Genomic DNA, 13,288 nt, shown 5'->3' with positions numbered 1-13,288 from the left:
GCAGGCAAATCCACCGAGAAAGGTTTTGCCCCTTTGACTTTGGCAGAGGATTTAAGGGGGAAAATGCAGGTGAACAACCTTTAGTTTTCCTGGTGTTGGGTGCTGCTTAATTTCTGGTACTGCTGTGTGCCCCTGTGAGGAAGTGAGTTGTTGAGGGGCTCCTAACAGCTCCAAGTTGCAGCTGGCATCTCATATAATCCCTGCTCAGCCGTGGTTGGCAGGACCTGGGATTGGAAGAACAGACTTGAAACGTGCAACTGGAGCTGCACACGCACGGACTGGGGTGAGAATGAAGTGCTTTCTGTAAATCAAAGGCGGGGATTAAGAAGCCCTGCTCAGAGGGCTGGAACTCGGTGAATCGGATGCAGAGCAAGGCTGAGGATCAGAGGGACTTCCCAGGAGCGCGTTCGAAGGGAGGTGAGGCAGGTGGGAAGAGGGGTCCTTTGGGCAGAGCAGCAGCAGCAGCTTTTCAGCTTGCAAAATGAACAAGCAAAGGGAAAAGTCCCAGTGAAAAAGCAGCTGTATCGTGACAGGAGCCAGGGGACACTGGACAGCCAAGTCAGAATGTTTGCTCAGCTTTTCCAGGGTACAGCCCTGTGTTTGTGAGACCATTTCACCAACCCTAATTACTGTAGTTTCCTAAGTCTGTTAAATGCAGTGTCCAAAAGTGAAAGGTTTGTAGTTTGTTTTTAAAACCTTTGCCTTTATATTTCTAGGATGAAATCAATAGCAGGTGTAAAGAAGATCAATCAGTTATCCCTTTGGAGAAGAAAAATCTACTCACTGCTGCAGTGAGAATTCCTACGTCTTTCAGCTTTTATTCTTCTCTCCCCCTCATTTAGTATTTCCACAGTGATCCTATTCTGTCAGGTGTATTTTGTATTATAATTTTGCATTATCAAAGAGCAAGCCAGATAGTTTTACTGTGTTAGCTGTTTTAACTATGTTTTTTAGCCCCATCCAAGCCTGAATCTTGGGCTTTGCTACCATTTCTCCTGTCCTAATTTGGTCTGTCAGGCACATTTGAACCTGGAAAAGCAAATACCCTGTATTTTGATTTAATTTGTTAGTTATTCCTCATTATCTGAGTGTGAACTGAGTGGGGAGTCTTCATCTTTCTTCCTTCAGTGTAGAAGAGATGCTGTATGTATTTAAATTTAAATTTATCATTTAAGTTAAATGGTCTAACTTAATTTGTTCGAAATTTCTTTGATATTTGGACACACTTTCCATAAAGATACTCAGAATCCCTTACTTCATGACTATGTTTTCCTCTAACTGTTGTTGTTAGGAGCTATAATATTTAGTGATAAGAGCTCAGAAGTTACATCAAGTTATCTAAGTCCCTTTCTGATGAAATTCCATTTTCCCCTTCCTTCAGAACAGAGAGATGCCCTTGTTTGGTAAAAAAAGAATGAAGATATGCCAGTGAATATACAGTGTATTACTTAACTCAGGTAATCTAATTTGATCAAACAGAAAAAGTCAATGCAGGGTTTTATGTAAGTTTAATCTGAACAAATTGATTTAAAAATACAGTATAAATAATTCTTAACTTATATAAAAATCGATTAAGAAAATTTTGGGGGATTTTTGTTTTTGTTTTTTGTTTTTTACTAACTTTACAAAAGAGCATTATTAAACATAGAAGCAAAACATTTTAACTATGGCCTTTTTGTTAAGACATAAAATATGTACACACTCACAGTACTTTCTTTTTTTTTTTTGGTGCAAAACAGGTACTGACTGATAGACTGTACCTTTCTGTACAAAGACAATTTCAGCTTACTTTGCATAGAAGAAAATCAACACACACATACAAAAAAAAAAAAAAAAAACCAAAAAACACTAGATACATAACTTTGTTGTTAAAATACCTTAGGTAAGCCTTTTGGAAAAATTCATTAGGTATTAACTCTCATGAAGAGTCAGTTTTATTTCTAAAGCATTAATTAAGGCTATTCCAGCATTGAGGTTTTGCCAGTGCGTGTCCAAAACGTCCATCATACAATGCCAGACGTGTGCAGTGTGTCAGCAGTAATTACACCTGTTAACACATTCAGCAATTCCATATCCCAAAATTAGTCTTCCAAAACTTCAAGTTTTCGCTGAGGAATATAAAGAGTTCCTTGAGAGATTCTCTCGGTACCATCTGAGTTTGTAGGTAGTGAAGATCCAGAATCTGGGCCTCCTGGTGTGCGGAAAAAGCTTTCTGTAACTGCCTGAGGCTCCTGAGGTTCCTTTGGAGCAGAAGGCTGAAAAGAAGAGGGAAAAGTTACTTTCATTTAAGGGGAATAAAGGTGAATTCTAGCTCTAGGTTTCTGCAGGATATTAGCAAACTCTTCCCGCCCCCCCCCCGAAATTTAAAAACCCTAACAACTTTTTACAAAGAATATACCTGTATTCCTTTATATAAATATATATAAATAAATAAAACTACAATTTTTCTAATCCCCTCCTAACTCCTTTTTTAATACAAACAGATATTAGGCAATACAATATCAAACAAAATATACAGGGAAACTTCCTGGAAGAAAAAAGTATTCTTTAAAGTCCTCTACAATCCTATCCTATCCTTTAAAAAAAAAAAAAAAAAAGCTAATATTAAACACAAGAACTTGTGAATATATTAGGGAAGTAACAAGAAGGAAAGATAAACTAACAAAGGGACAATTTGTTAATAAGCATAATCTCAGATCTACGCAAAAATCCTCCCTCTAAAACAGCTGTCTCTTCACATCTTGTCATCTTCCAGGTGGCTCCACTTCCACAACAAAGAAGTGACTTATTCTTCCTTGCTAACCTCTCAGTTCTATCGTACTTAGGCTGGCCTTCACTGCTAGCTCTTTTTGGGCACTCCTGATTTCTAAAGATCAGAAAATAAAAATGTTTATTTAAAAAACTGTACCTGCTGTAAAGGAAGTGCTGTACTTCCCACCTTCCCACTCAACCCACCACGGCCAGGGTGCAGTGTTTTTGTCCTTACCTTCCCTTCTTGCATGTTGGTGTTTCCTGAGCTGTGGCTGGTGCTTTCTGCTTGGGAAGAGACCGGCACGTGCTGCAGAACGGGATTTGCAGGGACTTGCACACCAGCAGGTATCAGGCCTATGTGTTGCAGCATAAAGTTCAGAGCTGAAGAACTCGGATTTTGGACAGAGCTGGCACTGCTGGAATTGAGACAGGAGTTGCCCAGTACAGGTGCAGCAGCTATGGAATTTGGTGACAGCATTATGTTCAAGGGTGTTATGTGAAAAGCAGGAATGTTAACTGTTTTCAGCTCTGAGGCTGTCATTGGAATGACACCTGAAAGAGAAACATCAAGTGTTGAAGAGGATCAAGAACTGAGGCTCAGGACGTTGTGCTGTGACTTCATTACCTCAGTGGGACTAATCTGGCCCTCAATCCCTTAAACCAGACAAGTCTCTGCCTGTTTTATTGAGCACTCACCAGTAATGGGTGAGCTGTAGGTCGGGTGCTGTAAGGAACACATCCCAGCTTTCTCTTTATTGGAGCAGTCTGCCTTTGTGCCGTGGGTGCAGTGAGTGAGAGGAATGAGATAACCAGAGGGGAAGAAAGTCTGAGAAAGAAGAAGACAACACACCTTTAGCTCAAACATGTAATAAACAAAACCCAGATGTGTTTTCCAAAGCTGCATCTCCCTTGCCCTGTTCTCATTCTTTATCCTCCAGGTCCCCAGGATCCTGTATTCCAGGCCTCTACTACCTTTTGTCTGAAATGAGACACAACTGACTCAAGGACATGCTCTTAAAAGACCACACAGCTGGCTCCGTTTCCAGCTGATATCCTCAGTGATGAACTGAAAATCCACCCAGGATTTACACAGTGCAATTAGACAAGATGAAAGAGAAATCCTGACACTGAATCCTTTTTTCCAGAAGAAATTACTGGACTCATTCATTATCATGTCACCTCATTGTTTTATGAAAAACACAATCCAAGAAATATTGGAAGACAAACCTTTTGCATTTACATGTTCTGTTTTTGTCAACTGCTCTTTATTCAGGTTCTCCTCCACAGGTAAGTCTGGGCTGCAGAATACTGGATTTTACTGATGGGGAGAGAGTTCTGTGGGATTCTGTTTCAAAGTCTATGCAAACAAAGGACTGGGGAGGTGAGGGATCCCATCATTGCCCTCAGCCCTTAGTCTCAGTCTTAGGGTGATCTTAATTCCAACAGAAGCCTGAAAGCCACTTTATGTCCTCTTTATTTCTGTGCTAATGCAGAAACAGAAGTCCTCAATTCCTACAAAATAAGGTTTTAAAAGCACTCTAAAACGAATCCATCCAAAGACAATCTATATAGGTGTAGTTTGCTATAGTTTTGTTTCTTTTGCAAAGACTCCAAGTGGTGTTTTCCCAGGAATGGCAAGACCTGCTGTGGTGCCTGGCAAAGCTTACCTCAGGAGTAGGGATGGCAAATGCTACAGGTATGTCTTGTTTAGTTTTGATTTTATCCTCATCTTCTGGAATATTTTCCTTTTTACATTGGTCACAGCAACTTGCCATGCTTTGATCCACGTTTTGATCTGATGCTTCTGTTTCCTTCTGTTTATCTTCCTGGACATTATCCATTTCATGATTCACTTGTGAGCTATTAGAAGGTGGTTTTTCATTTTTAGTGGATTCTCCCTTTAAAAATAGTACACACAAAAAGAAAGGCAGATATTGTAAGGCTTAACATTCTCAATTACAGCCATACAATGATATCTATACGTTTTTAAAAATTGGAGAGCAAGCTTTCTCCTGACCCCAAGTTTGTGCAATAAAAATTTCTGGTCACTAAGACAACCAGGTCCGTGTTTTGCCTTCTTTCTCCTTCACAGCTGGTGGATGTTTGACACCACATGTTGTCACAGCCTGGTGACAACATACGATAACTGTTTTGGAAGCACAATTTACAGCAAGGTTATAATTTACAAAGGTGCTAAAACTTTCAGCAGCCAAGGAGTAAAAAGCAACCCAGCCCCAGTTTCTCAATATGCATCAAGTTACTCTGAATCTCTTATCCTCCTAATGTGCTACTTTATTGTGCCGACAAGAACCCAACAGTGCACAACACTGGGTGGAAATATTTAGAAGGAATCAGGATTTTGGGACACTCCCTGTCCAGTGACTTTTATGTGTCTACTTCCCCTCCTAACACCTCTAAAGCCAAGAATGGGTGCCAGCAAGTTCACAGAGTACTAGAATGGTACTCTCGACCTGACCTAATCAGAAAAATAGGTATAAATAGGTAAAATATAAACAGGTAAAGTCTTGACATGTTTGGGGAGTTGTTTTGACTAACATCTGTATGCTTTGACACGTGTTCTTAGAGACAAAACCAAGCCCTCCAACATCAGCAAGCAGAACAAATGAACATCATCTCTTCAAACATAATGTTATTAAAAACACCTACACACACTGGCAGGCTCCTAAATCACTGTGAAAATGAGTAGGTGGCAACATCATTAAGCTCTAAAATGGCATTTTAAAACTAATTTAACTTACCAAAGAAGTACCAAGGCTCTCTTCATCACCTCTATGCCTTTTAATTAAATTATTCTCTTGTAATGCTTGTGATCTTTTAAGGCACCTCTGTGATGAAGTTTCTGATTTCGTCTCTGGTCTTTCTTCAGCTGCCAAAGGCTTTGTTGGCTCAGCCGTAGCGATCTGATTGTCCCCTTCCTCAGTGGTTATTTTATTTAACACTTTTGAATTATTGCTCTTAATTCCAGTTACATTAGCACATGGCAGAGGCTGCAACATGAAACCTGGGCTGTAGGTTGTCACAGTGTGGGCTTGAGAAGGATGCAGATATATGGCATATGACACCCCAGAGTGAGGATGAGGTAGGATTACTGGTGAGACTGAGCTGTGGCTTGCAGGGCAGACCCCCAGGGGCTGGCTGGGAGTTGGCTGCTGAGAGGGTTCAGGCTTGGGGACTGCCTCAGGTGAGGACAGGGCACATTTCATTTGCATCTCCTCTGCTGTCCTTAAACAAAACAAACAAACAAAAAGCCCAAACATATTTTAATTCCTTCAGGCAGAAACGAATGCCCTGACAAATTATTTTCTGTAGCGCAAAGGCTTAACGTGAACTTGTACTTCTCAATCCACTGAACAGAAAGTAAGTGAATAAACAGCCTGCAGTACCAATGGTTAGCTGCTTTTGCAGACCATTGCCCCACTCAAACTGAGCATAACTTTAACTTAAATGGCCAGTGGCATCATAAAGCTTCTCACCTCAGCACTTGTGCAAACTTACTTGGATTGCCCTTCCAGCTGCGGTTTAGCGATTGCAGGAAGCTGAGTTATTGTACTCGGGAAAACTGGTAAGCTTTGGTAAGTACCTGGTGGGAGGAGGAAAACCAAAATCAAAACCGTTAGTACATCAAATGTAGAAGTTAAAATTTTAGCTTTAATTTGAGGAGACTGCTTTACTTAAGGCAGCAAACACATTCAGTGGCAAGGCACTAAGACCTATTATCCTCAAACTGCAGCCCAGACTTGATTTGATCAACTGGATGAATTTTAAAGCCCCCAGAGAGGATCCTTAACAAGAACATCAACATTGATAGGTAATTTCCTGCCAATTTTCTGGAATACAGAAGAACTGTTTAGAGAGTATAGCCCAAAGCAAGCCCACATATTTAATGCAAGACTGGATCTGACTTAAAAACAAACTTGAAAAAAAGATACCTACTTGTACTCATTTTAACTGGGCTGGTTGGAGCAGACTGGATCTTTCTTCTGTCGTTTTCTATACTCTTAACTAACTTTATCAGAGATGAATGCCGAGTGAAGTTTTGCTTTCCTTTTGAAGGAAAAAGGTTTTTTGAGCAGTGCTCTTTGGAAGGGACGGATTCTGAAACAGGTGGGGAACAGGTTGTAGAAGTTGCTTCAAGTTTTGTATCTAAAACGCAGGAAGAAAGGAGAAAACACATATAAAATGAAGATTCAGTAGTTAAAAGCAATTATTTGAGCCTGGGTTATAATTACTGGAGTACCAGCAGCAGCAAACATGGAATTCAAGACTCTCACTATGAGAACATCTACTATGTGGAAATAGATACTGGTGTGCTGTCCTGTCAAGGACTAAGGACAGAGATGTGACCAGTAAAAGACTTTCTGCTTAGTTATTCTGTCCTTTGATCTAGAAATTCGAATAGAGAAAACAAAAAATCAAAAATCATCAGCAGAACAAAAGGAAATTACACATACACCTACCCTGAATGTTTGGCAAGACCTCAGGTCCTGTCCACTTGAATGCTGGTTTTCTACCTCTCTCCTCTGTAACATGAACTTTCTTGATAAGCTTAAGGCTGCTGAGAACATTTGCTATGTCATAAAGTCTCCTAATTTTGGCTGAAATGAAATAAAAATAAATAAATGTAAAGTGAAGCAATTCCAATGAACAAGATGAAAAATGGTAGCTAAAAGGAAAAAGCTTTACAATTTTCTTTGTCTGTGGAACAGGTATTTATGCAGTGAAATAACATATTGTGATACAAAGTTTACATGTAAAATAGAATGACCTAGATACAGATCTAGAAAAGAAAATGCTGCAAAGTTTATTATGCTAAATACAGAAAAAAAATTTTCCTGTGCAATGATCAAATCTATACAAATTCTTTAGTAAAAATAACTAGATTAAAAGGCAGGTACACACATGCAATGGCAAACGTGGGAACTGAAGGGCAGAGAGACTAAAATGCAACAGGATAATCATCCTGCATGTTCTTCACTGTCTCTGGGTTGAGCTATTAGGGAAAAGTTGTAGGCACAAGTCAAATTACAAGTGATTTCTAGAAGGCAAAGCTTCTGCTACTGAAAATTTTGAAGTCTAGCAAGTCATGGAACTTGGGACTGTGCTTTGTAACCAAGAACATGGTAAAATATGTGATACCTGAAATACAGGCACATGGCTGAAATGCCCTGAAAATGGTTTTATTGTGAGACAGGCTTTATGGAGGAAGACTGAAAACAAACAAAAAACCCTCCTGACTAACCATCCACCCTGTCTGTGCTGCCATGAGGAAGTGAAAAGGAAATGATGGACTCAAACCAGTGAGTTTTTACATAGATACAATTCCGCAAAATCCTGATAATCAAGGAAGGGTCTAATTTTCAGTGAAATCCACAGTTAATTCTCGATCCCTCAAAAGCAGGCACATTTTTAATTATTTTGATTATTATACATGTACAGACCAAGACCTAGAAGTACCTTTCCATTTGAATGGAGAGGAAGTGTGTAGGGAACTGAGAGCAGGGTAAAAGAATGTAGAAATAAGTGGCAGTTAGAGCTTTTGGTTTCACTTCCTCTGACATTTAAATTACTACTAAGGACTTTTACAGAATCTCTTTATATTTCCACCAAGTGAGTTATATGACCAGAACACAGATTTGAATAACTGGGGGGCATCTTTGGTGAAATGATGCTGAAAACTGACAGGCCTCTTGAGGAAAGAAATTGTTACCAATGAGGAACTTCAGGAGAGAGGATTTAATGAGCTTTTTCTCTTGTGGGCATTTTGTATCAATGACTATACAAGTGGGTCCCTCTTATAAACAGCACAAGGTGTTTAGTGAGTTTTTGGAGGCTCAAATATGGCAGGAAAAATATGACAGCTTTTTACATTATATGAACTAATGGTGGAATAATTCATTTAGCTTACACTTTATATTTACTTACTTTTAAACTTGCTTTTATCTAAGTCTTCTAACTGGTCTTCTCCAATCAAGATTTTAGCAGCCACTTCAAGGCTCACTATTTGAGGTGTTGAAACAAGAAACAGCATCACAAATTTCTGACTCATCACTCGTAAAGACTTGTATTTCCTGCCATTTACTGATGCTGCAGCAGACAGGAGAAGAGATTAAAGTATTGAGTGACACACCAGCTACAAATATTTCTAAAACACTGATAAAAATTTGTCAGTAATAATAATTACAAGAACAAACAACACAGTGACTAGACAGGGCCAATGTGAACTCCAGAATCACGACAGGAGTCAGATAACTGGGTGGATGTCAAGTCTCTAACTACACAGAAGAGAGTGTGATCTTTAAGAGTAAAGATGCTTGACCCTTAATTAAAATGAAATAATTAAAATTTCTTCCATGAATCAAACCTAAATTAAATAATTAATTTATGCTTTTTGCTTCTATAACATTCCATGGTTAACTTCTGGCTTTATAACAATTCAACAATAATTGATTATATTTTAGTATATTTGATATATTTTGTGTATTTTGGCATTGTATGTTGGTATATTTGATAGTTTCACCTGGTGCTCCCTTGTTCTTGCCCTGTAAAAACAAACTACATGTGCAAGAATTGAATGAATAAAACAAGTGAAAGAGTGCAGGGCACTTTTTCTCCCCACGAGCAGTTGTGGTGCCCTGGGGGCAGTATCAGCTCTGAAAAAAAAGGCCAACAAATGTTTTTTTCCAGGTTCACAGATATTTATCATTACAAACACATATTATTCTTAGCATTATTGAGAATTATTACCAGCACGAAATTCCACTCCTGGGAGCTCGACAAAAGACATTTCTGACTGTTCACTCGAGCCAAGAGAACTTGCCGTTTCTTCACTTCTTTCGCCGTCAGGATCAAATTCGTGCTCGTACTCCCTTTTCTTGATCATCTGAATTTGCTGGATGTATTTGTTCTCCTCTCCAACCTTTTTCAGAGCCTGCAGGGTCTGGGGGAGGTTATGTCTGCCATGCCAAACGTATCTGTTCCTGGCCAGGCGGCTCACCATGTGCAGGCTCTCCAGCACGTTCACAATGTCATAGATGCGCCTGCGTTCAACATCTGGGAAGGAAAGAGATGAACGTGACATCTCTTACTACACAAAATATGTTTAGTCATGCATTTACCTGCAACTGATCCCTATCCTTCCTCCTCTCTTAACACACTTGTACACATTTTTTGTCCAATTCCTTGTCACAAAGGTTTGTGGAAATAACCCTCGTAGGTCTTGCCAGCGAGGAAAACAATTCTTGCTTCAGATATGGAAGGACTTGCTGTTGCACAGTTGTACTTGGCTTACAGCATTCCTTAAGAAATAAAACTTACTGTTGCCAGAAGAGCCATTAGATGGGTTTCAATCCAGCTTTAAAAAAAAACAGAGCATTTTTAATTATTCATTGCATTGGTTTTAGATTAGTCCCCTTAAATAACCTTGGAAACTTACAGGAGGTAACTGCTTTATAACTTCTTTTATATGTTGTTTGATCAACACACTGTCCTTTTCTCTTTTTTTTTTTGTTTAAGTTCTTGGGTTTGAGTAGGCATTTTCTAAAAGAGATGTTCTTTTGTACAAAGTACAAAAAAATGTAAATCACAGTGCTTTAAAATTTTTATAACTATTACCAGCGTATAATCTGTAGAACACTGTAACTGCAAAGCTTTTTGGCTTACAAAAGCTTCAGCCTGATGCTGGCAACTTAGACTCTCTGAAGATCATTGATGCAATACAAAAATAGTGATATAAAATGAGAAAGTTAAATTATCATCAAAGGCAGAAAATAGTTTCTTGCTTTGATGTCGTGGTTGGACAGGAAGTTGTGGATTCAGTTTGAAAAATGCAAGTTCCTGCTGCAAAAACCCAGCCACTAATCTTAGCCATCATCTCTGATGCATGCAACTGGTTATTCGTGGTGTCAGCAATAATTTAGATGTTTAATATGAAACAGAATTCAGAGTTTCTCTGTTCGGTTCATTGAAGAAACTTTAGCATTTTAAAAGAATTGTTAAAAGAATTGTTCTAAGAATGAGGAGCTTAAAACTGGATTTAAATAAATTGGAGAGAATACAGCAAGCATTCAACATTTTATGGAGCAAAAATGAACCAACACAACCGGCAAGTTATTGGCACATTTGCACAAAGGAGTCTCTAGCAGCGTGCACAGCAACTTACGTAGCTCTTCAGTGACTTCATCAAGGCAAATGTAACTCTTCTGTGCAGGGCTGGGGTAGTCAGGATATCGAGCTAAGAATTTGTGACACAGCAATCCCAGGCTTTTCTCTTTGCGACTCGGCTGAGATTTTTCATATTCATCTCCCAGTAAGTGTTCCTACGTGGGAACGAGAAAGAGAGGGTTTGGGATTTTTGACAATATGTAAAAATAGATAGATAACAGCTTCGTTGTGAGCAGTGTCAAAGGCCCAGTGTTCTCCCTTTGTCCTCAGCAGCTGTGAAACAAAACCAGCTGAACATTACCTGTTGTATGTTACTAGTCAATATCCTTACTTGTATTTGGTAAACGCTCCAAAATCGAAACTTGAAAAAACCAGTTTCATTATGTCGATGTACAGCTATTCATGCTGAATGAACAGCCTTCAGCTAACTTGGGAAAAAGAAAACATTACCTGTAAACAATGTTTTGCCTGTAGGACCTCAGTTGAACTGTTTGACAGTTGCTTTCTCTGTTCTCTGTTCCTAATCTCAGGGCTGGCTGCACTAATCAGCATTTTCAGGTTGGAAGTAGGTGTCCATGGCTCTGCTGGAGAGGTGTCCTTAGGTTTTGGGGGTGTGGTTAGTGGCTGACAGTCAGGCTGTCTCTCTGTCAGTACCACCTGCGAGGTAGCTGCTTGTTTCAAAGGGGTTTTCAGTACATTTCTGTGTGGCTCAGAAGGCTCGTTTTCCTACACACCAAAAAAAAAGAACAACAGTGAGATTAAAAACCACCGATCCATTTATCAAGAGCAGCCAAAGCGGGGCACAGAGATCCACTGCATTTTTTGGGTAGCTCCGAGTCGATGGCTCCAGTCCTGCTCTGAACCAACAGGTCCTATCCCTGAAAACCATTTCTGTGCCTGGAGCTTAAGGCTCGGGGCCTGTGGCATTTATTCCTTAGGTAATTTTCCTTTTCTTTCCCTCTGGGGCAAAAGCACTCAGAGCGAATGTTGATGCATAGCAGAGCTCTAAAAGAATGGCTGAAACACATTTTCGGCAGGTGTGATGTTCCTCATAAATTTCTTCTCAGGCTGAACAGACACCAGTGTATACGTCAGGGAATTCATCCTTCAATATACAGACGCCTTAACCCACCGCAGAGTCACACAAGTGTCGGCTAACAAGCCCTTAACTTTCGCGAAGAACTTTTTAGCAACGAGCTTTAACAAGCTCCCGAACCGGTGCGGAGTAAAGGGGTGGAATATGACTGCGGCGCTCGCCCAGAGAAAACGAGAGAGGAGGGAATACAGGCGGAGAAGAGGGAGAGCGAAGGATCCCCGGGATCAGGGACCGATCCACTTCCCCGTGCGGTTCCTCCGCTGGAATCCCTTTACTTTTGGCGCCGCGCGTCCGCGCATGCGCGGCCCGCGCTCCGGAGCCCTCCCGGGACGGGATCGGGGGTCTCCGGAATTCCCGGGGGATCCCTGGAGCTCCTGGAGCCGCTCCCGGGGAGGTTCCCGGCGCTCCAGGAGGGCTCGCAAGCCCGGACCCGCAGGGGAAGAGGGCTCAGCCCAGCGCTGCTGGACCCTCCCTGTGACAGCACCGCCGAGCGCTGGAGACGGGCACGACCTGCTCATCGTACCTGCTCCTCCACACAGCCTTCACCAAGGGAAAAAAAAAAAAAAAGAAATTAAGCAGAAGGGAGCCAGGAAGAAGTGGTGCTCCTTAGGGACTCGGTGGATAAAGGTCGTCAGAGGTGAAGTTTTAGGAACTTTCGTTACGGACAGGGATTAAAAGCGGAGCGGACACGCGACCGGTTTTCTGCCGTCCCGCGGTTTCTACGCGCGATCGCTCGGGCTGAGGTGGCTTGGCCCCGAGGGTCCGAGCACGGCCACCGGGGCTGTCACCGCCGCCGCGGGAAGGCGCCCGGGACTCGGGGATTACCTTGTCGCCGGCGCCCATCTCCCCGCCCGCCGGCCGCATCCTCCCGCCGCCTCAGCAGGCGACAGCCGCCGGTCCCGCCGCGCCGCTCCGCATCGCAGGTCCCGCCGGCTCTGCAGGGAGGCGCTGCTTGGCGGGGCAGGCGGTGCCGGGCCGGCTCCCGCTGCCCTCGGGCTCGTCCCGTCGCCTCCCGCCTCCCGGCCCGGCCCGCGCGCGCCCGCCCGCCGCCCAACGGCCCGGCCCCGCCCCGCCCCGCCCGCCGCGGCCCAGCACCGCCCATCGGCCCCGCCCGGGAGCCCCTCCGAGTACCCGGGAGGCGCCGCTCCCGCTGCCCCTCGCTCCCGCCGCGCACCCCACGGGCCGGCGGCGCCGGCGGTCCCCACGAGCGGCGCTGCTGTCGCTGCCGCCGCCCGCGCCGGGACCGCCCGCGCCGCGGGG

The 13,288-nt window shown here is 42.4% G+C and overlaps 1 protein-coding gene across 1 annotated transcript; it reads right to left on the bottom strand.

The window, feature by feature from the left end:
- Nucleotides 1-2,081: 2,081 nt before the first annotated feature.
- On the bottom strand, nucleotides 2,082-12,892 carry E2F8 (E2F transcription factor 8). Its single transcript, XM_050335629.1, has 13 exons — nucleotides 12,854-12,892; nucleotides 11,383-11,658; nucleotides 10,931-11,087; nucleotides 9,517-9,822; nucleotides 8,695-8,856; nucleotides 7,230-7,367; nucleotides 6,706-6,915; nucleotides 6,268-6,352; nucleotides 5,511-5,994; nucleotides 4,419-4,649; nucleotides 3,448-3,577; nucleotides 2,987-3,303; nucleotides 2,082-2,255 (listed from the first exon to the last, which is right to left on the bottom strand). Exons 1-13 carry the CDS (start codon nucleotides 12,890-12,892, stop codon nucleotides 2,082-2,084), a joined length of 2,709 nt encoding a protein of 902 aa, XP_050191586.1.
- Nucleotides 12,893-13,288: the final 396 nt, after the last annotated feature.

This window comes from Myiozetetes cayanensis, unplaced genomic scaffold (genome assembly GCF_022539395.1).
Source record: "Myiozetetes cayanensis isolate MyiCay16 unplaced genomic scaffold, myiCay2020 scf6-25, whole genome shotgun sequence".
Taxonomy (NCBI): Eukaryota; Metazoa; Chordata; class Aves; order Passeriformes; family Tyrannidae; genus Myiozetetes; species Myiozetetes cayanensis.
This window is presented reverse-complemented; position numbering and strand designations above follow the sequence as displayed.

What these genes read in the sequence shown, in the direction of transcription:
- E2F8 (XM_050335629.1), bottom strand. Translation starts at nt 12,892, where the DNA reads ATGCGGCCGGCGGGCGGGGAGATGGGCGCCGGCGACAAG. An exon ending in AGGAGTGGAATTTCGTGCTG is followed by an intron (nt 8,857 to 9,516) that starts GTAATAATTCTC and finishes TGTCTGCTGCAG; the next exon opens with CATCAGTAAATGGCAGGAAA. An exon ending in AGATAAAAGCAAGTTTAAAA is followed by an intron (nt 7,368 to 8,694) that starts GTAAGTAAATAT and finishes ATTTCATTTCAG; the next exon opens with CCAAAATTAGGAGACTTTAT.